Genomic DNA, 24658 nt, shown 5'->3' on the forward strand with positions numbered 1-24658 from the left:
GGAGAGACAGAGGGAGCGAGAGAGAGAGAGAGACGGGGAGCTACGTGACGCCTATCAGCGGCGGAGAGGTTGAACCGTAGAAGAGACGCAGGGCTTCAGTTGTGTCAGCTCTTGATGTGTGTCCCCTTGTTTGCGGACTTTTGACTGACGCAATCATTTGGTTTTTATCCCCTCAAGCTTGCCTGTTGCAGCCACCGAAACCAAGTAGCCTAGAGGATCACACGAAGACACAAAGCGCTTTTCTGCCTTCTGTGTTTTCTGCCGCGGAGCTCGCTGTTCCAGCTCCTGTCACGTCCATCCAAGCCGGAGCGGGCGGAGTGAGCGATCGAGCAGCCGACAGAGACGCAACTAGCAGCGGGACTCCACGCTGGTTTTTCTCTGCTCTCATCTTCGCTTCAGCTGGCTTTCTTCTTCTTTTTTTCTATTCGAAAACTGCACACCCTCCCCTGTTTACACACTCCCATCTCGATCTATGTGGGAGCCCTGAGAGCGCACCCAGGGGGGGGGGAGACTGTGTATCAAAGCTTCGCGGATCCCCCACGCAGCCTCGGATCACCGTGGCCAGAGACGAACTCATTGCCGGGCCCCCAAAGCCGACATGCCACGGAGGAAGCAGCAAGCGCCTCGGCGCGCCGCAGGTACGCACTGCTTTCTGGTTTTGCATGCCTTCTCCACATCTCTCCCCCCTTCTCTCACTCCACTTACTTTTTAGTTGAATTTCTCATCCCCACACACACAAAACAACCAAACACAAAGACAAAAATGCAGCAGTAACCTACTTCTCTCAGTCCAGAATGTCCTTGTCTTACAAGACACTTTCCTTTATTTGTCAGAATTATGGGTTTTATAATCAGCTGGTGCGTGTGATCAAACCACACACATCTGTCAGAACAGCTCAGCGTTGATCGTTCAACGACCCTGGAAATCTAATTTCATTCTCTTCTCCTAGAACAATTAGTAGGCTAAACGCGAGGAAGTTCATTCCTGCTGTTTGTTTTTGTCCTCTATAATTAAACTTTCAGAAAATTTAACAGAAACTACTTTGATTATATGTACAAATTTATTATTATTATTACTATTCTTATTATTCTTATTATCATTATTATTTATTTATTTATTTATTATTATTTGTTATGACTTCAACTTGATTATCTGCTGGTTTTTGACCTCTTTGGACAAAACAGGACATCCCAAAATGTCTCCTGAGGGCTTTTGGAAACTCTTATTGAAATTTTATTGAAATGTTCCAGATTTTTCTGATGTTTTAAAGACAAAAATATTAACAAAGAAAATAATGCTCAGGCTGAACGATCCTTGAAAACAGTGTATGCTGGTTATTTTTCGTACTTGTTCCAAACAGTGGTTTTGTAATCAGAGACGGTCCCACTGCTTCACTCAAAGGTCACAGGTCAGCCGTGATCACGTCCTTTAAAAAGTCTCAGTGATAGTTTTTATGGTCATTGTTTTCTCTCTGTTTTCTTCACTCTTATCATGGCGATTTAAATTCTTTCGAAGGTTAAAGTCAATTTATTTTCTACCCCTTAATGCCCCTCCTTCTCCTTCTCTGCTTGTAGAAATTGACTGTGGGATTAAGGATCTATACTGGAGAGGCTTGCTGGATCTCTTGGGTCAGCTCACAGTCAGAGACACATTTGATATTTGATGATATCTTTTGGTGAAGCAATGTTTTAGCGTAACGGTAATGTTGGTAAAATAGTGTCTGGCCTGCAGGATACTAGTTCTCAAGGGTATTTGTGTGTGTGTGTGTGTTTTTCTTAAATACTTTTAGTGAACTTTTTTATATTTCTAAAGATTTGTCTTCACTTCTCTTCCCCTTTGGACTTGAATGACCTCTCAAAAATTTGTTGGGGGTGTCACATTTTTGCTTTCATTAATGCTTTCTCCAGTTTTCTGTCTACCTTTCACTTCAGTTCTGGCAAAGACGTTCCTACTATAGAGTAAAGATTATTTCACAGCCCAGGGTGGGAGTGTATACTGGAAGAGAGCTTTAATGGACAATTGCCATCTTTGATTTGATGCCTGATTGATCACCTGTCATCCAGCCGTGCCTTTGATCTGTTCATTCCCAATAAGTGTCAATAAATCAAGTCTCCCTCCTTCCCACAAGTGAGAAAAGAAGCCCTGCTGAAGTAATGTCTGGCCTCGCAAACATCTCGCCATTAACACCATTGTTTTATTGCGTCCTTGTATCATATTTGTGTCTATTTTTCCACTTTTATTAGCTCACTCCCCCAACCCACCACCACCCACGCTTTGAGGAGGCTGAATGCAGTGCTCTTTGTGCATGCACCAGCACCCAGACTGGTATTAAAAATGTAACTGTTAGCTTCATTGGGAGGCAGGAGACTGGTTTGTTCCATCAGAGAGGCCGTCAGAGAGACTTTGTTTCATATTTGATTTAATTGTCTGCCCTCTGACAGCCACATTCATCAGTGGCACTAATGGTCAATCAGAGGCTGGCACAGAAAGACACACCGAGAGTCTTATGTGTTCTCAACCCAGAGCCTTACTTGATCAAAATGTTTTAGCTCTAATGGACACAGTGGGTGTGGGGATGAAGGAATGGATGGACGGATGGATGGACGGATGTGTGATGACTGAAAGCCTTTTCATTCAGCTGGAATGAGGGAGTGAGTTTGGCGGCAGTGAGAGCGGGAAGGAAAATGAGGCATTTATTTCTTTGATGAGCGGACGAGAACAAACACGAGGCAAGGGAGGAGTTTCATTTTAAACTATTGGCAACTGCCTATTTTTTACCCTTCACTTCTCCTCCCCCATCCTTCCCTCCCTCCCTTCTCCCTCCTTCAATCCAGCTGCTAGTTGTAAGGTTTAGAAGAACTGTGTGGCACACAAAGGAGCGATGACAAGCTGATTGCGCTGCAGTAATGGCAAGAGTCATGGAAGGACTGCAAATGATAGGTCTTGATTAAGAATTTGGAAAGTGGGAGTGGAGGAACTGGGGGGGATGGGTACCCCCAAACTTTTTGTTTTCTAAGAACAAAATCCCCATCTTTCTTTCTCTTAATTTGCTCTTTTATACAATTGAGTCTATGTTAAAACTAAGAAAACAGTTTACAGATTTGGATGTTGTTGTATGTTGTTTGTTTGTCTCTGTTAGACTAAATATAGATCCACATGATCCAGAACAAGAAATAACACACATCTATAGGCTATGTATCGGTATCTTTTCCAGGATCTCGTGCACTCTTCTTCTCATCTTTTTCCAGAAAAACCTGCCCACCTTCTCCGCACCACCACCACTTCCCACCCTGGTGTCGGAGCGCACTCAGCCAACTAAAAAGAGGAGTTGTTTTGCCAGCTTCATTAGCGTTCTCCTAATTAGCCGAGCATCTGATGGATCTCTGACAGACCTAATGATTGGAGATGACAAGCGCCACACACTGTCACGCTCACCAATTAGGTCTGCTGCATAGCTGGATGTAATCAACTTGATCTTACACCGTCCTCATTTAGCCCTTGCTCCAGCCCCTCTTCCCTTTTCCACCCCACCACAGGTGAGGTTTGGCTACTGGTGGTGTGAGGAAGGGGGTTAGATTTGGTTGCTGCTTGTTAATGTGTTGATCAGGGTTGAAAAGCTCTTTCTGTGCAAGTTACTCTGGCTCGTTCATGAACATGTGTGCCTTCACACACTGTTTCATGAGAGGGAGTATTTATTGTTTCAGTGGTCCTGACAGAAAAGACAAAGCTCAGTCAACGACTGGGCTTTTGTCCGTGGGCTTCAAAGCCACCCTAGACCAAACAGATCATTGTTAGAGGAGAGGAAGCCTGAACATCAAACACAGAGTACATTTTGTTTTACCTGTAAGCTCCAAATTTAACTTGACTGATATCCTTATTTATGAAACTACAAATGCATCATGTCAGAGCTGTAAAAGGTTTTTAAAAGGAAGGATTTTAGTAATGGTGTGAATGTGTATGGCCCTTCCTCCAGCTCATTGCAGATTGATAACGTTGACACGGGCCATTATTAGCTACTCAATGACACTTTCCCAGAGTGAGAGGATTTTTCACCCACGTTGATTTTTCAGAAACACCTATCATCAGCATGGTGTCCAAAAAGGCTAAGCATGATTTATGTAAATATTAACATCAAGACAGATCTGCTTCTGTCCAACAGGAGATAGATGGCAGCTGAGGGGGGAAAGCAGCTGATTTCTGTGATTTCTCTGCCTCTGAGCTCACATGTATGTGTGTGTGTACATTTGCAAGTGTGTGTGTGATTGATTGTAGATGAGAGCAGGAGATTAATCATGCTTGATGTGTGTTAACGTTGCACTCGCGGTGGATCTAAGTCGAGATGCAGTGGCCCATTTAAATATACTCACTCACACAGATTCACAGGAGGGAGCGGGTGCACTTGCAGATATTCAGACAGGCGTGTTTTCACCTTGTTCAGCAGAGAATAGGACATTCCTAACAGAGATCTAGCGGAGGGAATAGAGGTTTTTGCAAAAAAAAAAGATCCTGTGTGACTTCAATGTTGCCTAAGATGTTAGTTCTCTGCATCCAAGCCTGTTTTCTCATACAGAAAGCAATATGACCTCATAAAACATGCAAATGAGGTTAAGCTAATATCCATGATGTAATGTCACTAATTTTTTTAATGAGTTCAGATGTAATTGTTATTATTCTGCCCATGGGGGGATAAAATATGGCGTCTTATGCACATGTTTCTTAGTCTGAAAATGTTTACCAGCTCTGATTTGTTTCTTTTGTGCTCTGCTAGCACTCCTCAACTTTTAAAGCTTGTCGCCCAGAAATGACCTTTAAGACATGTCAGAAGAAGTCCTGTGCAGAGGAATGAAATTCAGAGGTTACTCATCCTTGAAGTAAAAGTCATGTTCTCCAGTTTCTAATGAAGTGGATACATTTGAAGAGACTCAAAAGCAAAACTGCTCCGAAAGTAGGAAAAAGGTCATCGCCTTAAACTTGAGTCGCTTTGGGTCTTTGAGGAAGCAGCAGTTAACAGCTCAGCTAACGTCATTAGCTACAGGCTGATGCTCAGATGTTCTAAAGGTGTGTTTGCTGTTTACTGAGTGGTCTGATCATCAGATAGAGTCTGAGACTGGGAGCTGAAGGGTTGTAACCCCCAAATCTGAGCCCATTCGTTTTTATTTTCAATCCAGAGAGAATGTTTCCACTAGCTACCAGCTAAGCCTGCTGAGGACACACCACCAGACAAGTCTGGGGGTTGGGAATAAAAACACAAAAAAGCATGAACATATACTTCAACTTGTGGCTCTCAGTTGATGCTCTATAGTTTTATTTGTTGTGAACTTAGAAATAACTAATTAAAATAAATGATCCTGGTCACTGCATATAGCTACATAACCTGTGGAAGTGTAAAACAGCATTTCCGTCCTGATACTTGCTCTCAGTATGTTGGGAAACATGACTGTGTCACATCAAGCTTGGCCAGTTTAAAAGTTTTTACTCAGCTGAAAACAGAAGTCTTGCCTGTAGATCTAATAAATGTGCAATTAAATCCCAAATCTTCCCTCCCGCGTCGGTCTCTGACTGAAACTTACCACATTTAATAAAACTTTTACATATACGCTGAGCTAAAAACACCCTCTGTTCCACTCACTCTCAGTGTGCCAGTATCTGTCCTTCTCCCTGCATTACTTTGCAGGGAGTGAGTTTTTCCCAGGCAGCTAACTGACATTGTGATTTGTTATGGCCCTCTTCTGCTTCTTTCAGTGCTCCTGCCCCCATACACCACAATGAACCAAGAGAGGGAGAGAGAAGATATAAAGTGGGAGAGCTGTAGTATGGTTAAATATTCTATCATATGGAAAGACAGAAGGGGAATGAGATTGTAAAAAAGATTATGTGCATGGGTAAGAAAAAGTAGGAGTGAATGAAAACGCAAGCAAGTAGACAAACGACAATCATCGAGAAAGAGAGAGAGAGAGAGCGAGACGAGGGAGGGATGGAGGGAGAGGCTCTTGAGCTCCCTCATATCTTCCCCCGCCCCTCCATTCCTTGAGGATAAGTGGCTGATGCTTTATAAACACTGTTTCTTTTCCTCTCTCTCCCAGAATCTTCTGTCATGGCTCCCATTAGGTTGACAGCTGTCAATTAGAGCCCCCTTGGTCTGGCGCACTGCACTTTATTGCAGGCAGTTGATGCTGTCATTTCGCTCCCAGTTTTGCCTTGAGCGTTATCACGAGCGCTCAAACAGTCAATAGCTGATGCATCAGCAGTTATTTCTTAAATTGGCTCACAAGGCTGCATCTTTTTTTTTTTTTTCTCAGTCCCGCCCCCCACTCCTCCACCCCAATTCTGCTGCCTCTCTCTTCTGTCTCTCCTCCCCATCCTCCTCTTCCTCCCCAAAGATGATTTTTTTTAGAAGACAGCTATGCATTGTGTCTGGAGCAGGTGAATGCAAAGACTTTTTCTTAGGTTTTATGCCTTGAACAGCAACTATCAGATACGATTAAACATGTATTTATTTTATTTTATTTTATTATATATTTTTTCTGTCAATATCTCTTATGCACGAGAAAAATGTAGTTTCCAAAAAGAGACGCAAGTGTCGGCTTTTATTTTGCTCTGTGTTGTGATATTGAAACAATGTTTTTCAATATGGACTCAGAGGTACTTAAATAACTGTGTATAAATCTTACAGTATTCTAGATAACAGATTTATGAACTAGCGGCAAAACTGGGTCCATACAGTTTCACCTGAGAGTCACCAACCACAAAAAAATTAAAAAAAGACAAAAATTAACCAGAGAAAACACATGAATGGTACAAAAATGTGATATTTCTATTTTTAACCTTCTTTATTATGGTGCATAGACATCAGAGAAAGAAGTATTCACCTCTCTAATTTACCTGACAATGATTTGTAGAAATCATACGTTTGATGGCTTGACAGATAAGTTCAAATAAGGATGCAGAGGCCTCTGGTCCCAAACCAGTGCTTGGAAGAAGGATATCCCAAGCAGTGTGTGAGGAAGTGGGAGTGGAGCAGGAGGGTTTTAAGCTTGCTCTTCCCAGCATCCTGTTCTTCAGCGGTCATAGATCTTCATCTGAATGTTATCAGAACTTTGAATGGATGTTATCACATTATATCCCTTTTTATAGATAGATATGAGGAAAAAACCTTCACGTCCTCCTAGCAGGCTCTCCAGGTCAATCCTGCAGTGAATAGAGTAAGTGTTAAAGTATGTGGACCAGATCCCTTCCCGCGGTTTTAAAGCCTAAAACTAAAGAAATAACCTGTACAAAAAGAAAAAAGAACAAAAGCCAAACAGAACTTATAATTAACAGGTTAACATGAAAATGAAAATACACTAGCATTGAAAGTTCACGCCATTTATTACACTAAGATTTAATCCAGTTGCTCTTTAAGAAAATTGACAAAACATTAGACTCACAAACTGTATAAAGGCAAAAGAGTCTGAGACCAGCAATCGTCTTCCTCTCCTCTCACAGTGGACCTGAGGGCAGACGGGACATGACAGTAACTCAGCCATGTGGTTCAAGATAAGACCTACAGGATAAGATGGGACAGGGCTGCTAGCTTTAGTTAACATTAAAATCTTTGACATTATTACACTTAAACGCTCACTTCTTCCAACACCGTTGAGCTTATTTTTTTTATAATACTTTATAATACTTATAATACTTATACTTGTTAATCGATTGTGAAATGCCAAGGGAAAGCTTGAAACAGTAAAGAATGATGATGATGATAAAAATGAGGATCAGGTTAGAACTCTGGACGGGAAAAAATCTCCTCAAATGAAAAAAAAAATCTTTAAAGCCCGTTATGAAATGCTCAGGTTGATCCTGGTTCAGGTGTAGGTAAGAAAAATGCCCACCTATTGGAAAAACTTTTTATTCAAACAGTGGCATACTGATAGCTTTTGTCTGTTTGAGGATATCCTGGGTTATATCTTGATGGGTACATAATTATTATTTCCTATATTTTATTAATCAATTAATCTTCTTTGTTACTTAGAGGAAGAGTTACAGTCTGTGATTTACTGTCCTTTATTAGTCCCTCAGTGGGGAAATTGCTTTGCTGCAATAGTATTGGTGCAGTAAGCAGAAGCATGGCAATGTGACAGGGGGACTGCATGGGATTGGCAGACAAACTAATGTTTTGACAACTTGGGTTCATGGAAACGTTCTAGTCCACACTCCAGACCACTTGGTGGCAGTAATGCACCAATTCGTTTTTACCAACTGTCAAAAACATAAAGAAGAAAAACTGGAGGTTCACAGAGATCACAGTTTAATGAACCAAGCCACATCCATGGGAGAATAGAAAGAGAGCGATATGGAGAAACAGGTAACAGGGATGATAGAGGGCAGGTACTTTGCTCTTGGTTTAATAGTAAATGTGTTTGTTATTACATCCCTTCACGTCAGTAAGACACTCCAGTTTTTAAGATAAAACTTTTAAGATGAAAGATGAAAACATGCTTGGTTACCATAAGCAGGAAATGCAGCTAAATAAAAAGACAAATTTGCCCTGAACTAGAAGAGATTTTGAATGATGTTAAACTGACCCATCTCAGCCACGTAGCCGAAAAGCTGAATGAATTAAATGTTTGAGCAGAGTCATGCACACATCAAATTTTTTTAACCCAAACCCTCATCTCATGCACCCGTTATAATTAGGAAACAGCCCATTACCCGCTGTTTTCTCCCAGCCAAATCTGAACCCAACCCGCTGAAATATAACCAGTCACCTGAACTGTGATACACATATAACACAGTTTTGATCTTTGGAGGTGTATTACCAGCTGAAGTGAACATATAACTTGCATCATATTGCTCAGAGTCACATTATCTCTCTGAAATGCTGCTGCTGCAAGTTCAGCTCCTACTAAGGAAACTCTGGCGTCTGTTACTTTGGAATACTTTTATTTAAATAGCCAAAATACAACACGGTTATTTAATACCTATATTAAAAAAAAAAAAAAACTGTTCTCATCTGTCATCATTGTGGTTCGATTATGTATATATATATTGTTTTTTCACGTGAAGCATTCTTCCTGCAGAGCACATGCAGGTACCTGCCATGTTGCAAGATTCTGGCTGAGCCAGCTTACGCTCTTTTTGCCAAAATACCTGCACTTTAAAAAAAAAAAAAACTTTTACCAAACTTAGTTTTCCTTGGTCCAGTGATAGGAAATCTGAGCCCAAACAACTTGTAATTGATTTATTTATTTTGTATTTATTCATTTATTTATTTTACAGTACTTTTTCATTTTCTCTCATGTATTTTGTCAACCTGTTTTAGAGATAATTTAATCGCAGTTTGTGTCCAAACAATGCGTAACGTTTGTCAGGGCACACCAAAAACAGCAACGCACGCGTCAGAGAATGGGAGCCATATTTAGCAAGTTTTCAGATCTGTCTAGTGACTGTATTCCAAAGAAGCAACTAGCAGCAGCTCTGGAGATTTTTACTACTGATATTGGAGACTTTTGGGAGCTGACATGAAAGCATATAGTTTAATTCTTCTCAATGAGCAGAACTTCTACCCCTCCCCCGTCCACAGCTGCAGTTGTTCACTAAAATCCATTTAAATTAAAATTTTTTGCAAATTTTTGCAAATATACAAAGCCTGTAATTAAATAGATAAATTTGTTTATTCTAGTCCCACCCTATGTGGGAACAAGAGTCATATACATACATACATATATATATATATATATATATATATATATATATATATATAACCACTGCGCACACACACACACACAAACACACACACACACACAAGCACACACACTAACTTTCTGTGCTGACACTAGATAAATGTGCATTTGCTGCCAAACTCCTACAGTAGGCCACGCACCAACCATTAACTCAGCTCATCTGGACTCGTCTCATGTTCTGTCCATAAGATCATCAGTAAATCTCTTCAAATAAAACAGATCACATTTATAATCTAATATGAGGTAGATGGTTTCAATCATTTGGAGAAACTGAGAAACTTTTTTGTGCTGCGCCAAGTAACCAACACTGTTCCCAACAAGACCAGTAAGGTTAGCTATAATTTTATAGCATATCTGCTCTGCTCGCCTACTTTCTGTCATGTTCAGGAGACGGGGATAAAATGTGTGTCTGTGCAGAAGGGTCTCCTGGAGACTTAGAAACTGCAGGCCCACACGGAGGATGAGTGTTTGTGTGTGTGCATGTGTGTGCACATCTTTTGAGTGTCATCTGGGCTTGGCTCCAGGTCTGGGTCTCTTCTTACCCTCAGTGGGGGTTGCCTTTATGTCTACAAAATGTGTATATGTGTGTGTTTGTGTGCATGCTCAGACAATCAGAACCCATCACTTCCCTTTCCCACGGAGAGGCTCTGGCTGAACCGAGACAAGACTGGCAGCCATCAGTCTTGTGTGTGCGCATGCATGTGTGTGTAACAGTGACTGTGATGAAAGGCAGGGGAGCCAGCGAGGACCTGTCTGAGGCCCTGGTAATCAGGGCTAGCCTGAGCTGACATCCTTCTCAGGCTGACAGCGCTTTCCTCTTCTATCCTCATGTACATACACACACAGACACACATAAGAACAAAAACTTATATGTATCTACACACTCTCACATCCTTTTGGCCCTGTTTTTTTTTTGTTTGTGTTGTGATCGTGTACAGCACAAGTATGTGCTGAAGGTGGTGAGACAGCCAGGGTTTGAAATGGTTCGGACTTACAAGGGTGTGGTAGAAAATGTGTGTTTAAGCCAGGATGCTAACTTCTGTATGCTTGTTTCTGTCTATTTTGTGTTCTTAAAGAAGGTTAAGCGCTAGGTAGCAGGTGATAGAGAGAGAGTCAGCCATGCTAAAAAGCAAGAGAAAAAAGTGTGAGAGATGAGAGGAGTAGGGAAGAAGGCTGTTTTATTTTATACTGTGAGGGCCTGTTGCTAATTAATGTTTCTTGGTCGGTTTCTGTCGGAGCTGAGTAATGTTTTTGATCTTTATGCCTGATAACTGCATACCTAATGAGATTTCAAAGCTGGTGGAGATGGGAGTTGCTGCTCCCTGCAATTATTGACAGATGCCTTTTCTCCGCCACTGGCTGCCGCGCCATAAATCCTTCCTCAGTAATGAGCTTGAGAAGTGCCACCCTGCCAGTGAGCTAATGAAACCGAGCAAGGGGGGCCATGTGTGTGTGCATATACGTGTGTGTGTGCATGCGTGCAAAAGAGTGCATCACACTCCTCTGACACATTTTTTTCCCTGTAAATGCACTCTGCAGATGTCAGCCACCTCGCCTGGTAGCAACAAAGAGAGAAAAAGAGGCAGAAGAAAGATAGTCAGCGAGGAAAAGGAGGAGGAAAAAAGAAATACAAAGCCCAAGTCGTGCTCTGTTTCTCCACTTTATGAGAAGTTTCAGGGTGGTGCCGAGGGGTGGGGGCTCAGGTTACAGCCCCATGCTAAGGCTATTTGTCTAGGTTTGGCTGTTTTATTTGAAATACTAGTATCTCTGTTGCCAAACGGGACTGTGATTGATATCTTTGCGTCCCCCTCACCGATTTGCCTGCCCACATCCAGCAGTTGCTTCTCTCTCCTTTTCTTCTCCTTTTATTTTTCCTCAATGAACTCCTTCTCTGTGTAACTCAGCCAGGAAATGCAAAAGTCTTGAAATCAAAGAAGAAAAAAGGCAGAAAGAAGACAAACTGAGAGGGAAAATCAGGGCAACTTGGCTTCCTCGCTTCAGAAAATCTCACCCGATATCTGATGTGGATTGGAGTGCAGTTATGCATGCGCTCGTGGTCTCTTCACTGATGTGGTGTGTTACACGTCTTTGCGGATGCATGTACTGCATGGTTGTTGCACGTATTCAGAGCTTTCCATAAACCAGAGGAGGAGAGTGGCTCGGAGACGAGCGCCGTCTCTCTGCCAAACAGTCGATTTCCCCCTCTCATCGTCCGCACCATACATCACAGACCCACCCTTCTCTTCTGACACAATGACGTGTGTCATTTATCAAACAGGGCCTTGCCAGGGCCTCACATGTGTGTGTGGGAGTGCGTGGTGGTGTGTGTGCACATATGTGTGCTTCAGCGTGCAGGGCAGTTTTCCCTTCTGCCTCTGAGGTCCTGCAAGGGAGGAGGGAGGGAGTGAGGGATGAAGAGTGAGGAGGAAAGAGGGGAAGCAAGGAGGAAGAGGGTGATTATTGGTTGAATGTGTGAGTGAGAGCATGAGAAGTTGGAGGAGCAGACGAAGGAATCAGCTACACTGATTTCCCTAATGTTTTGGTCCTTCCTCTCTGTGTTATTGGGTAAAAAATGTGCATAAGTATAAGCATGCGAGTGTGTGATGTTGCAACTTTAGTATTTTACACACAATTACTCACATTTCACATAACAAATAAGTATAGATTGTAAATCATACCTCCATTAATCTCCTTGCTTCGTGCGCAGGCGTGCATTTGTGTTTGTGTGTCAGTAACAATCTGTGTACATCTCTCTTCCATGCTCGTATGTCTCGGGGGTTGATCGCAGGCGCATATCAGTCATGATGTCTTATCTAACACGCACACAAACTCACAACTGCTCGTGAGTCTCTCTCCCATGGGTTTGGGTAGTGCAGTCTCTCACTCTCTCTTCACTTTTAGCAGATTCAAAGGGAGGCCTAATAGAAGATGGATGCTCCTTAAAAAAAAAGAGCCCGTTGATGGATATGAATCTGGCCCCGCCATTCATCACTGCTATATTATTTAGACTGGATGGCTTCAGAGCTGTAACCTGAGCTACAATGTGTGTGTGTGTGTGTGTGTGTGTGTGTGTGTGTGTGTGTGTGTGTGTGTGTGTGTGTGTGTGTGGACATGGCAGGTGACGGGGGGAGGAGGTGCAGCAGGGTGGACACTTGGGGTCTCAACAAAAGGAGGAAAATTAGAATAAAAGTTAAGTGAGAAGAAATGGCAAATAAAACATGGAGGAGAAGCAATAAAGGCTGATAAGCACCAGGAGCTTTAAGTCAGTGATGGATAATCTCTTTCACCTGTTCTCTCCCAAGACTGCACATACTCATTCATGCAGCAGCATTCAGATTACCTGAGGGAATCAAATAAAACAATTCTACACTGTAGAAAGTGACAAAAGCTCTTTCATTAACTATTTTGACTCTGGGTGGGTTGTGGGAATCTCCACCCAAATTCTGACTGTAGGTTTCAGGAAAAAAATATTACATATGTGAGAAAAGTTGTAAAAGCTCCTTGTGGCTCCAAACATGGCCCCTCAGTTGATCACACTTGAGTCAGCATTTGTTGGAGCTACAAATTACAAGAAGGACAATAAAGTTCGGAGCGAAGTTTCCTTCCAGACCTCTGCAAGCGTCTGCGCTCGAGGAGAGGGAGGCTACATTAGCTGCTGCTTTCATAACACACACAAATCTCCCACTGACTTGTCAGAGCTCATGTTATGAGTTTGAGGGAAGCAGGAGGAGAATTTGGACAAGGACGATGCATCCTGCTCTGATGCTCTAACGGTTCTGGTTTTTGACTTTCTCTTTACTCTCATTTAAAACTGTTCTGTTTTTGTTCTATTCAAATCTTATAATATGGAGAATTTTGGAATAAAAAAAATGAGTCAAGTTATGAAGTTGACCATTCACCATCACATGACTCTGACCTGAATTTCTTTGACTTAAGTTATTAAAGACAAATTGAATTAGTTTTACAGGTTTGAAATGAAAAGGATTGTTGAAAAGTGCTTACTCTGATAATTATATCTTCTTTAGGGAAATGTACTGCTCTAATTTCTGTGTATATTTGAAATAAGGTGTCATAGACTACACGTAGAGTTGGCTTAATTTCTTTTCCATATTTCCTCTGGTTATAGCCGATTATATTTACAAAAAGACTTTGGACGAAGTGTAAATTTAATGACAACTTCTAAAGTCCGAGTCCAACTTTTTCTCTTTGTATGCCTAACTATTCGGTGTCATTTCAGTTTCTCTAACCTTCCACATGCTCTGCAGGTGCTTCATTTAAAAATCAGGCAGAGCTGCAGGGAAGAGTGTGTGAGCTGCTCGTCTCTGCAGGTTAGTTCTCATGACCCATCAAGGCCCAAGATGGTAGTAAAGCAGATAAGTTGAACATGTAATTATGTTTTCTTATGAATGATGTATGTCCTGTATGGCTTCCTGTAGGGCAGACATTTCCTTGATTTTTAGCATGAAGACAGCAATGGGTTCAGATTGCCTCAAGTGCCTAAGTCACTCTTCAGCTTTGGCAAAACCACCTACCCCCAAATGAATGACTGTGCACAATAACTATTTGCATATGCTGCAGACGACTTCAGTGAGACAGAGCTATTCTCAATGAGATGTAATTGACTCTCAATCATTTCCATGTTTGCAGTTTGAGTTTGATTTTTCTAAAAGCACTGCATTGACAGCCATATAAACCTTTGGGACCAATTTTAGTAAAATTAATTCACTGGGAGGAAGTCACGACTAAAACAAACTATATGGCTACTTGTCAATAGTCCTTCTGTTTGGATTTTAAATTCAGACATTTTTGGGGTTTTGGGTTTGCTCCCATCTTCCCTTCCCTCCTTTCCTCCCCTCCATCCTCTGCACTCTTCCCAGATTTCTATAGCACCAAGGCAGACATGGTGATTTATTGTGGCCATCCATCTCTTCCACTCATCCATCACTGGCCGGTTGCTAGGCAATCATGGCAGCAGCTGTTTGCTTTTGAGTTCGACAGAGAGGCCGTCAGTCAGCGGCGGCAGGTGAAAAGCATTACCAACACGCTGTTGTCACGCCAAATAATTAATCAAAGGTGGGAGAGATAATTAAAAAGATATGACCCGTGCTCATACTTGGTCATGGGTCTGAAAAACATAAAAAGGTGCGTGGAAAAGGACTCTCTTCCTTATTATATCTGGTCGGTTTTATTTGCTCAGATTTGCTCTAGTGTCTTTAAGCTTCTGTCCTGCCTCTAACAATCTTGTATGTGACCCCTTCTTTCCTCCTTCAGACACTCAGAGAGATGTGAAGGAGTGGAATGAATGAGTGCTGATAAAACCCACTGCTGTTCTTCGGTGGCAATGCTCTAATTAATTACAAGGAGATGGGCTGAAAAAAAACTGAGAGAAAGGGTTTTTGTTTGTTTTTTTGTTTGTTTTTTTAAGAGAAAAACCTGACAGAGGCAATGAAAGAGCTTCTCAAACTGATGCGGATTCATCCGTTACCCCCAGTTGCACTCGTGCAGCTAAATACAGACTAAGTGAAAACAACATGCTCTGTCTTATTTTTGGTTTTCTTAAGTGTTTCTTTGACAGGTTAATCATGCAGGAGACAAATTAGAGAAAAGGGATCATATGATATACTTTTAATGTCTGTCTCTGCCAGTTAAAATCATTAATATGCATCAGCAGAACTGCTTGTCAAACACACCTTTTGGATGATTTGAGAAAGTTGGTAGGATTTGAGTTTCTCTCTCAAATTCCTTCAAATTCCCTTTTTTCATAGTTGACCCAGCTACTTCTGCCACTTCTTGGAGATACAAACAAGTTCAAACACATTATTTAAAAAGAGACTTTCCTAAAATGTGTCCAGTTTTAAGGAAATTGTGTCAAAAGAAGAATTTCTGATTGACATCTGAGCACTTTCTTTTTTTCCCATCCTGTTTAAATCATTAAGAAACACATTCTGTCTTTTTAGACCTTTTATAAAAATAAATCAGGTTTCCAGTTAAATTTATCAGTGAGACAGAAACTTCTCCCCAAAATAACAAAGCCTGTGGTGGTTTCAACAGATATTAAAAATGATGGATATAAAATAATTCATCCTCTCAGTTAACTTATATCCTGCAACACCTGTAATCTGAATTTGGCTCCTGGTTTTAAGTCCTTTCTTCTGATTGTTATATGAAACCTGGGACAAGTAGGGGCTCATTAAGTTTATTTTAATTTTCATTTAAGCCCTCTCAAAACCAAATCAATAAACAGAAAAGACCATGGCGGCTATTCTTTGTGTCAGCTGTTTATGCTGAATGCATTAATATCAAGAGACCTGTTCAATACCAACAAACCGTTTAATAAAGGCAGAAAATGAAGGACGGCAGTGTTTTAGTGCAAAGAGCAGGACCACAATCATGCCAGTCAGATTGTCATTCAGAGAAATAAAACAGTTTTCTGATAGTTTCACAACACTTAAAAACAGAGAGGTGCATCTCAGGTAGGTTTCTGTGAAACCAGCCGGATTGCAGCTTCATTGTTTAAGAAAAATGGCATGTTTTGTTAAATTAGGCTGATCTGATCACTGAGAACATTCTGTTCTCCTCGATGTCTCACAGTGTCACAACTTCAAAAATATTTCTCCAGCTGCAACTTCATGTCAAATCTATAGAGTTTTAAACTGTAGAAAAATATTTATGGATGTATTTTATGTAGATGTTTTGATTTTTAAAAAAAATGTACAGTGAATTATTCATGTGAAGCGTGTTGCATCAATCTGTCCTTGCATGTTGCTCCTGTATGTATGTATGTGTGTCTACGCTTCACTCTCACGCTTGTGCATTGCATTTGCATGTGTTGTATTGTAAGCTTTCACACGTGAAGAAGAATCCGGCAGGTCTTTGATCTCCTGAACAAGGTTCCAGTGTGTTTTGACGTCTCTAATTTTCCCACCACCATTTATTATCTGGAGTTTACTCAGAGCCAGCACACCAGTGGAACCGAACATTCTGTACACACAACCAGCTCCGCTTTGAGACCAAACAACTGCATGTGAGAGAAAATACAGAGAAACTGACCAACTAACAGGGAGGAACAATCAAACAGTTTTATGCTTTATGCATCAGGCCTGTTTTAGTCAGTCAGAAACTGTGTGCAGAATGTTTTATCTGTTTTACAAGCTACCTTTTTAATATTTTGGTTATAGGTCATTAAATTTTGAAGCTGAAGATTTTGCCTTTAGAAAGACTTCAGAATTTTTTTTTAATTATAGAATTTTGAGAATAGTGTATGATGCAAATATAGTTGAAATAATCAGGTTAAACAGTGACATTGTTAGAATGAGTGCAAACTAGAAGAGGGGGTTGGATTGTGTCCACAGGGAGAACGTCCTGTTCTTGCCGTATAGAGTTACTGTCCTCTTATTCATGAATGGTAGAGTTGTGTTGTCACAGCAGTGGATGTTCTCTTTGAATAACTAAGGATTTGGTGCATGTTGTATGGAAGTTGTTTCAGACAGTTAGCCTGCAGGTGCCACTGCAGTAATGCCAGGCAACACTGGGTTGCACTGTTATGAGCGGTTGCTGCTGACTGTAACAACACCATCATGAATGTCAGCTTTCCCTAAAACTACCAGTCTGTACAAACTGTGCTTGTATTCCCTAACAGCCTATGTTTTTATTCCTATGTTAAGCATTCACTGATACTGTAAGAAACTAATGACATTTAAAACTAACGTCAGAGCAGAAAATACAATACATCAACAAATTCAGGTCTCTGGTTTCAGGTTCCAAATGCAGATCTGTCCCTCTGGTTAAACATAATAATCTTTCCTTTTTGTGATTTTTAAAAAAGATATACTGACGTTGTTTTCCTCTATGCAGTTATTTCTGTTCACGCACAAAAAAGTTGGAAAATTTGAATCCCAGGACACAAATACATCGCAAAGTTTTGTGAGACTGTGCTGATATCTGACCATTATCAGCATGGGATAAAAATATATATATATGTGTGTGTGTGTATGTGTGTGTGTATATATATATATATATATATATATATACACTACCGTTCAAAGGTTGGGGTCACTTTGCCATGAGATTCAATAGGGAAGTGACCCCAAACTTTTGAACGGTAGTGTATATATATATATATATATATATATATATTTTTTTTTTTTTTTTTTTTATTGATGAGTAGGATTAGGCTGATCTGTGGGATACACGATGCCATTCCAGCATTTCAGCATTTTGCAGTATAAATACAGACTGGAAGTTAGATATAAAGATATATGGGCATATATGAAGGCTCAACGGATGACTGACAGATGCTTCTCTGGGAAGTGAAGAAGAGAAATTGAAGTTAGGCTATTGACAATAGTCTAACTATAGAAATGCACAAAGCTGGGGAGGAGAGGCAGAGGGAGCAGCAGAGCGGTGGAGATGGATGCAGCAGACAGAGCATCAGTCAACATTTAACATTTGGCTTTCTACATTTTCTGTCACTCTTCCAGAAATGATTTAGCCTCAAGCTCTGCCTCAGGTTATATTCAGTCTCACTGAACAACTCCCACCACCCAGCACAAACACATACACACTCACATGCACACACACATCCTGTATTGTAGCCATCACTTAACTGAGCAAGATAAAAATGAAAGCCTTTGTTTTTATTTAACTATGAGAAAAAACAAACAAAAAATAAAAACAGAAGGTGTAAATGATCATGATCAAATACACCGATGGGGTAAAAGTAATAGTGTCTGTGTGTTTTGTGTGCATGTGTGTGTGGTTTTCATTAGCACCTATAAAACAATCAATAGACACTTGATTGGTTAACATGTAGCTATCGATTCATTGATCCTTATAAGCTTGAGTGTTTGGTCTCTCCTACAACAGCCAACCCAGTTGGAGGAACCTGTGTTGGAATAAGTAGAAATAACATGTGAAAGCATGACAAGAGAGAACATTTACTGGGATGTTTTTCTCTCCTAACCTCTGAAATCTCCCCCTCCATGGAGGTCGAATCCTAAATGAAATATCATCTGGCTCTACTAAGGCCACACGCTTGAGATCAAAATAAATGAGCGTTTCTGGGAAATCTATTATTATTGAGCATTCCTGAACTCTTATCAGTCATGATTTAAAGAAAAAAAGACAAATCAATAATGTGCATTAAATAACTTTCTTATGTCATATGGGCTTAATTTCACTTGGCTGCACTGGATGAATCGTCACCACATGGCTTAAGCCAAAGCAACCATTACATATCTCAGGCAAGAATTTCGCCCATTAGGATTGATGGATTCATCCACTCAAACTTCCATCATGGGAAGCTGTGTCACTCTGGAAGCAAAACCAAACGAGATGTTCTTCATTTTAAAAAACAAACAGCCAAAGAGACGAGAAAATATAAGAGTGCTTGAGAGAAAGTTAAAGTTGCTGTGAATGTTTTTGGAGTTACGGAGCATCTTCAGGCTTGAAGGCTTGGTTACTTCATAGTGGATATAAATATTTGTATATTAAAATTAATGAGCACTGGTTATGAGATAGTTTTGTTTGGTAGTGCACAAAGCATAAAATTGAAAATACTTCTAGCAGTCTTTAAAAGATAGCGGCTATGTCAGCACCCCCGTTCTTCTCCTTGAGTTCAGCTTTCTAATGAAACGTTTCATTCATCAGCAGCCAAAACATCAGACGCAAACATACAGCGTCAAACAAATGTTGTCATTAGTTCATATCCTTTTAATTTGAGCTTATTCAAATATCCCCAGTGGTGATGGAGGAAAGTTAATCAAGCTTTTTTTTACTCTCATACTTTGATATTTTTAGGTTCATGCCATGAGCCGGGAGTTTTTATACATATTTGTTTTAAAACACAATAATCGTTTAATTCTTCATTTTCTTTATAGTTTTACTTTTTTATTTCTTTATTAGAGCTGAGTACTTTTAGATGTGCCAGTGTGTATGTGTGTGTTTATGTAAAACAGACTGAGACAAGGAGGGAAAGCCTGTGTCTTCCTGCCGGAGAGGAAACAACGTTAGACATAATCCTGACAAGGCCCAGTGTTTATGGATTCCACAGACCTGATACAAATGAAGTCCAGCACATTTACACGCATGCCAACACACACACATACTGACTCTGAAAGTGTGCCTGTGTGTGTACTGTGTGTTTAAGTGTGTATGTGTGTGTGGGGGGGTTATGTTGTAAATCACACTAATCAATCGTGGCCTGTGTCATGGCATGCCAGACATGGTGAACGGTCTGTTTTACATTGAGGGGGATGTGTGTTTAACTCTGTGCACATGTGTGCAGCTGTCACATGATGTCCTGCACACAGCTGTCACAAATCACAGTTATGTGTCTCCAGTACCGTGGATACTGTATGTATCATGTTAGAGAGTGTGTGATTGTGTGCGTAGGTTGCACAAGCAGAGATCATTAAACATCCTGACATGAATTTAAGCAGTGATGATATGAACTGATGTCAGAGGCAGGTTTAGTCTTTAAGAAGGTCATTTTGGTAAAGAGTAGAAAAAGTAAAAATAAAATACTTTTTTTTTCTAATATGTTATTTATTTTTCACTGTTCATGTTCATTAAAGTTTATCATCCAAGTTTAGAAATATGTAAATGCAACTTTCACAAAGCAAAACAATATGAATACTTTAAAAAAATGTTCATGTTTCTTATTTATTAATCAGAAACAGTTTCACTGCATACTGGAGATTAAACAAACATTCCTACAATACCTTACAAACATTTTCTAAATTATTTCTTCACTTATTTATTTTTGCTGTGGCTAAAAAAAGTCAGTATAAATCCCAATAATGAGTAATAACACATAATTTAAAAAAGCTGTTTCTCTTTATATTGAGCTTTTTCAAATCTTGTAGCCTGTGTGTGTGTTTGCAGATGTTTCTCTACATATTCCCTTAATGTTTTGTTACCATAACAACACACCGAGTGTGTGTTGCCACACAGGGCGCTGTTTGCGTTAATGCGCTTCCTGTAGTCTGGGTGACATGTCTTGTGGGTCCTTTATACATAGAGGGTGTGTTTTTACCACTTTTATCACATACTCACAGGCAAACACACCTGTAACCACACATCACTCGTCCCATTTTGACGTCTTTTGCATGATATAAACACATTTTTAATGTTTTTTTTTTCACTAGATTTCAGGTGTAATTGGATGTTTGAACATGGCACTCTCCTTCCCAGCATAATTCATCAACAGTGTGTCTGTATATTTATCACCCTGCAGGAAATGCACACACAAAGCTGCAGACACACAGATCCAGTGCTTTGAAACTGAATACCCATCACACTCAGACACACACAGCACCCCATGGTCAAGATGAGAGGTGATAATGGCTTGCAAGGGCCAGATATTCATCACGTGACATACATGCAGTCATTCTAACATTTTAACAGCAAACTAAGCTGATAAACAGCCTTGTTGAATACATACAGCTGTCAGGTTGCTTCTATCAATAGCACAATACTACTTAGGTTTTTTTAAGTGTAGAAAAAGTTGAAAAGGGAGAATAGAAGCTCCTCAAACATAAAACGCATTTCTAAATGATTAGAAACAAAAAGGTAATTTAAACAGCCATGTAGAAGAGTTGAAAATAAGTCAGTAAACTGTCCCGTGTTTAGGCTGATTAACTGCTTTTTTCCTCCTTGGCTTCAGAGCACATTTATTTCTGTAACTGTAACCATCACAAAGCCAGCTTCATTTATTTCATGTTGTTAAATGTAAACATGTAAACATGAATGACAGTCAAATGTAAATTCTTCAAAATGAAAGAAAAATACACCCAGTGAAAAAGCAGGTCGTGTGTGTGGTTATATTAACGCAAAAAACGTGTGGCTTTGACTACAAGCCTCATTAAAGGAGCCTCATACATGGCTTGGTGCTGTAAACATGCTAATATTTTTTAATGGCACTCTCCTACATTGATATGCATGTGAACTCTAGACCGTTAACCCCCCTCCACTCCACCCTGCTGCTCATCACAGAGCCACACCATCACGGGCCAGCGAGCTCTCTGTTTTTCCATTTATATCAAGTGATTGAGCATAACATTAGCAGATAAAGCTTAGACTAAGATGACATATATGCCATCGATGGAGGAATTAAAGCCTAATATAATCACTTGACCTTACATAGGGAAGAAACCGCCGTTCGTCACTGTGGCCGACATTTTGATTTCCGATGTTTCAGGCACAGCAAGAGAGCGAGCAGGATGGATGAAGATGGGATTCTCTTTAGATAAAGAGATGCTTAAGGGACTTCTTTTAAGAGGCTAAACACATACTTTGAAGCTTACACAAAATGCAGATTTTAAAATAAACATGGATTCACATGCAAAGTACTGATCTCATGACCCCAAAGGAAGGATGTGTATAGGTGTGTGTGTGTCTTTAAGCTCTTCGTCCAGCTGGTTATTTTCAGAGCAAGTGGAGAGCACATCAGTTTTTATTAGCTTAATAAATCACCTTTGTTGTCAATCAAGCAGCAGAGAATAATTGGATATGGTTGAAGCCTTGCGTGATGGATTATAAATCATTCAAGATTAAATTAAAAGATAATGCAGAAACTTAATGGTTTGTGTTTTGCAGTCTAAATTGCCTCGGAGCAGTGCTGTTTTCCAGCTTTATTGCAAGCCGTTTTTCTTTCCTCCAAAACCCCTCACATTTTACACCTTTTATTGCTTGGATGGAGCTTTGCAACTGCCCTTTTACATCTCAGCATTGTTTTCTTTTCCAGTTTTTAATTTAGTTTTGGGTGTTCTCTTAATTTCTTTATGGAGGTGATACACTTAGTGTTGAATACGTGATGTTAGTGTGTGTGAATGCGTATGCAAATTTGTGTGAATGAAGAGTTTATTCGCATCCGTGCTCTAATTTACAGACAGATTAAAGGGCCAAAATTTCTTTTGGTCAATATTATTCATAGTCAAGCTGCAAATTCTTTTGTTACGCGGTCAAATTTCTGAAATTTGGACAGACACACTGACATTATGTGTTTGGGGACCGAACAGTTTCGTCACTTATACACTAAACTGGTTTGAACTAATCTTGTGCTCTGCAAGTGCATCACAGACCAAGACATTTTGTTTTTTTAGTCCATTGCAAATTAGGTCAACTTGAAAATACTCAATACTAGCAAAAAGCCAGAGTTTGACATACAGCAGTCAATACATAAACGTTCTCTTCCAAGCTTTTACTACCACATAAAGTAGAAACCTAAAGCTTGAATGGCTTTTAGCACTCCAAAAGCAACCCAAAAAATGTATAAAACTAACATAGAAGGTAGCACTTTCCAAGTGAAGTGCAAGAAAATAAAGCAAGGAAAAATGTGGCAGAGAGGCAGGCAACAGGAGCACACAGGAAAAAGAGCTATATCATGTATATTATCCTTCGGCCAGTAAATTTAGGGGTGTCCGTTTGCGTTGGAACAGACCGGGCGTTATCATAATCGCCTGCTGCCTACTTGACAGGGCCTTAAAGTGATCCTGTCATTTTATTTACACCCAGACCACTGTGTGATTTACTCTGAAACACGCACATACACACACACATATATACACAAACACTCCCCATTTCTAACTTCCCTAGCGAGCCTGGTCGAGTAGGTTGGATGACATCTTTTGATCAGAGCTGTCCAAAGAGATCAGAGCAGACTGGCAGGTAATAGATACCCAGGAACCAACCAGACTGCAATGCACAGAGTATGTGAGTGTGTGCACTTCTTAAAGTGTGCGCATGAGCTAGTATGTGTGGGAACAGGAAATCCAAATTTCTGCTGTTTTTCATGTTTTATACATTATGTACAACAATTAACTTTTGTTTGTTTGTTCTTCCTATTTCTTCTGAGAAGTCACATCTGTTCTGCTGTGGACTCATGAAGACCTGTGACACAAATCAAGAAATTAACGTAAAAATAAAGTGTCAAGTAAAAGAAAAGCAAGCCTGTGTGTGTGAAGCAGATTTGAGGTGATGGAGGCAGAAGGAGAGTGAATTAGGAAAAAAGAGGCAGGAAAGAGGGAGAGCATGGCTGTAGCAGAGAAAAGAAACAAATGGAAGATAGTGGAAATGATGGATCTTGCTCAGCCCTGCTTGGCTAACTCTGCACACCCCACTGGTTTTTTCCTTTCTGCACAAACACAAACACACACACTCACACATTTATACGTCCCCTGGGACGAGTGCTCATGACCTTAGGTTGCCCTGTGGGCTTTGAGAGTGTGACTGCTCCAAGTGCTAGCTATCTGAATAACAAAGGAAAGCCAGAGGATAATTTACTGATAGTCATTCTCTGATAATATTTATGTATGGTGAGCAATATATTGTGTGTTCACTCACACAGTAATACACTTTTGGTCAGTTCTGGTTAAAGGTGGAATAAGTTGCCTCGCACTTTTTTGGCAAATCCAGCAAATATTGCTCACTGTTCCACTGGATCTCTGTTCTGTGTATGTGCTCTGTAATTGGAAAATCCTGGCTGACATATCCACACAATGCTGTTTCAGCCAGCTGGCAAAAAGGATGCATTTGTGCACATGCACAGTACATGGGGAAAGGGAAATGTTGGAAAAGGAGCTGTCGCCTGATGCAAAGTCACTCTCCAATGTGAGTGGCACATGCATAAGGGCATTGAATAGGATAACTTAGATTTAGAAAACTTAGATGCAGATGTCTCCTCTTTTAGAGTAAGTTAAAAGTCAGAGTAAAACCTGAAATACACTTAATTTAGATTATTTATCAACTTCATCAACTGATTGTTCTGCCATCATAGTCCAAGTGATGGCAAAAACCGTAAGCGAGGCAACTGATAACAAAACATGTTTAATTACAATTCACTGAGCCTTTCTATAGCTATCCAGGTACAGGATTTGGGAAGGTTGTTTCATTCACACCTGCACAGCTCATATTCTGAGCATGCACCACTCATA

General features: G+C 40.3%; 1 protein-coding gene across 1 annotated transcript in view; it reads left to right on the forward strand.

Moving 5' to 3' along the window:
• The window catches only part of tshz3b (teashirt zinc finger homeobox 3b), a 38382-nt gene that overhangs the window by 1633 nt on the left and 12091 nt on the right, over positions 1-24658 (forward strand). Inside the window, exon 2 of the mRNA XM_041994236.1 lies at positions 178-638. Coding sequence (XP_041850170.1) covers positions 599-638 — 40 coding nt within the window. The 5' untranslated portion in view covers positions 178-598. The remainder of the gene's footprint in view (positions 1-177; positions 639-24658) is intronic.

The sequence above is a fragment of the Melanotaenia boesemani genome, chromosome 1, assembly GCF_017639745.1.
Source record: "Melanotaenia boesemani isolate fMelBoe1 chromosome 1, fMelBoe1.pri, whole genome shotgun sequence".
Lineage (NCBI taxonomy): Eukaryota > Metazoa > Chordata > Actinopteri > Atheriniformes > Melanotaeniidae > Melanotaenia > Melanotaenia boesemani.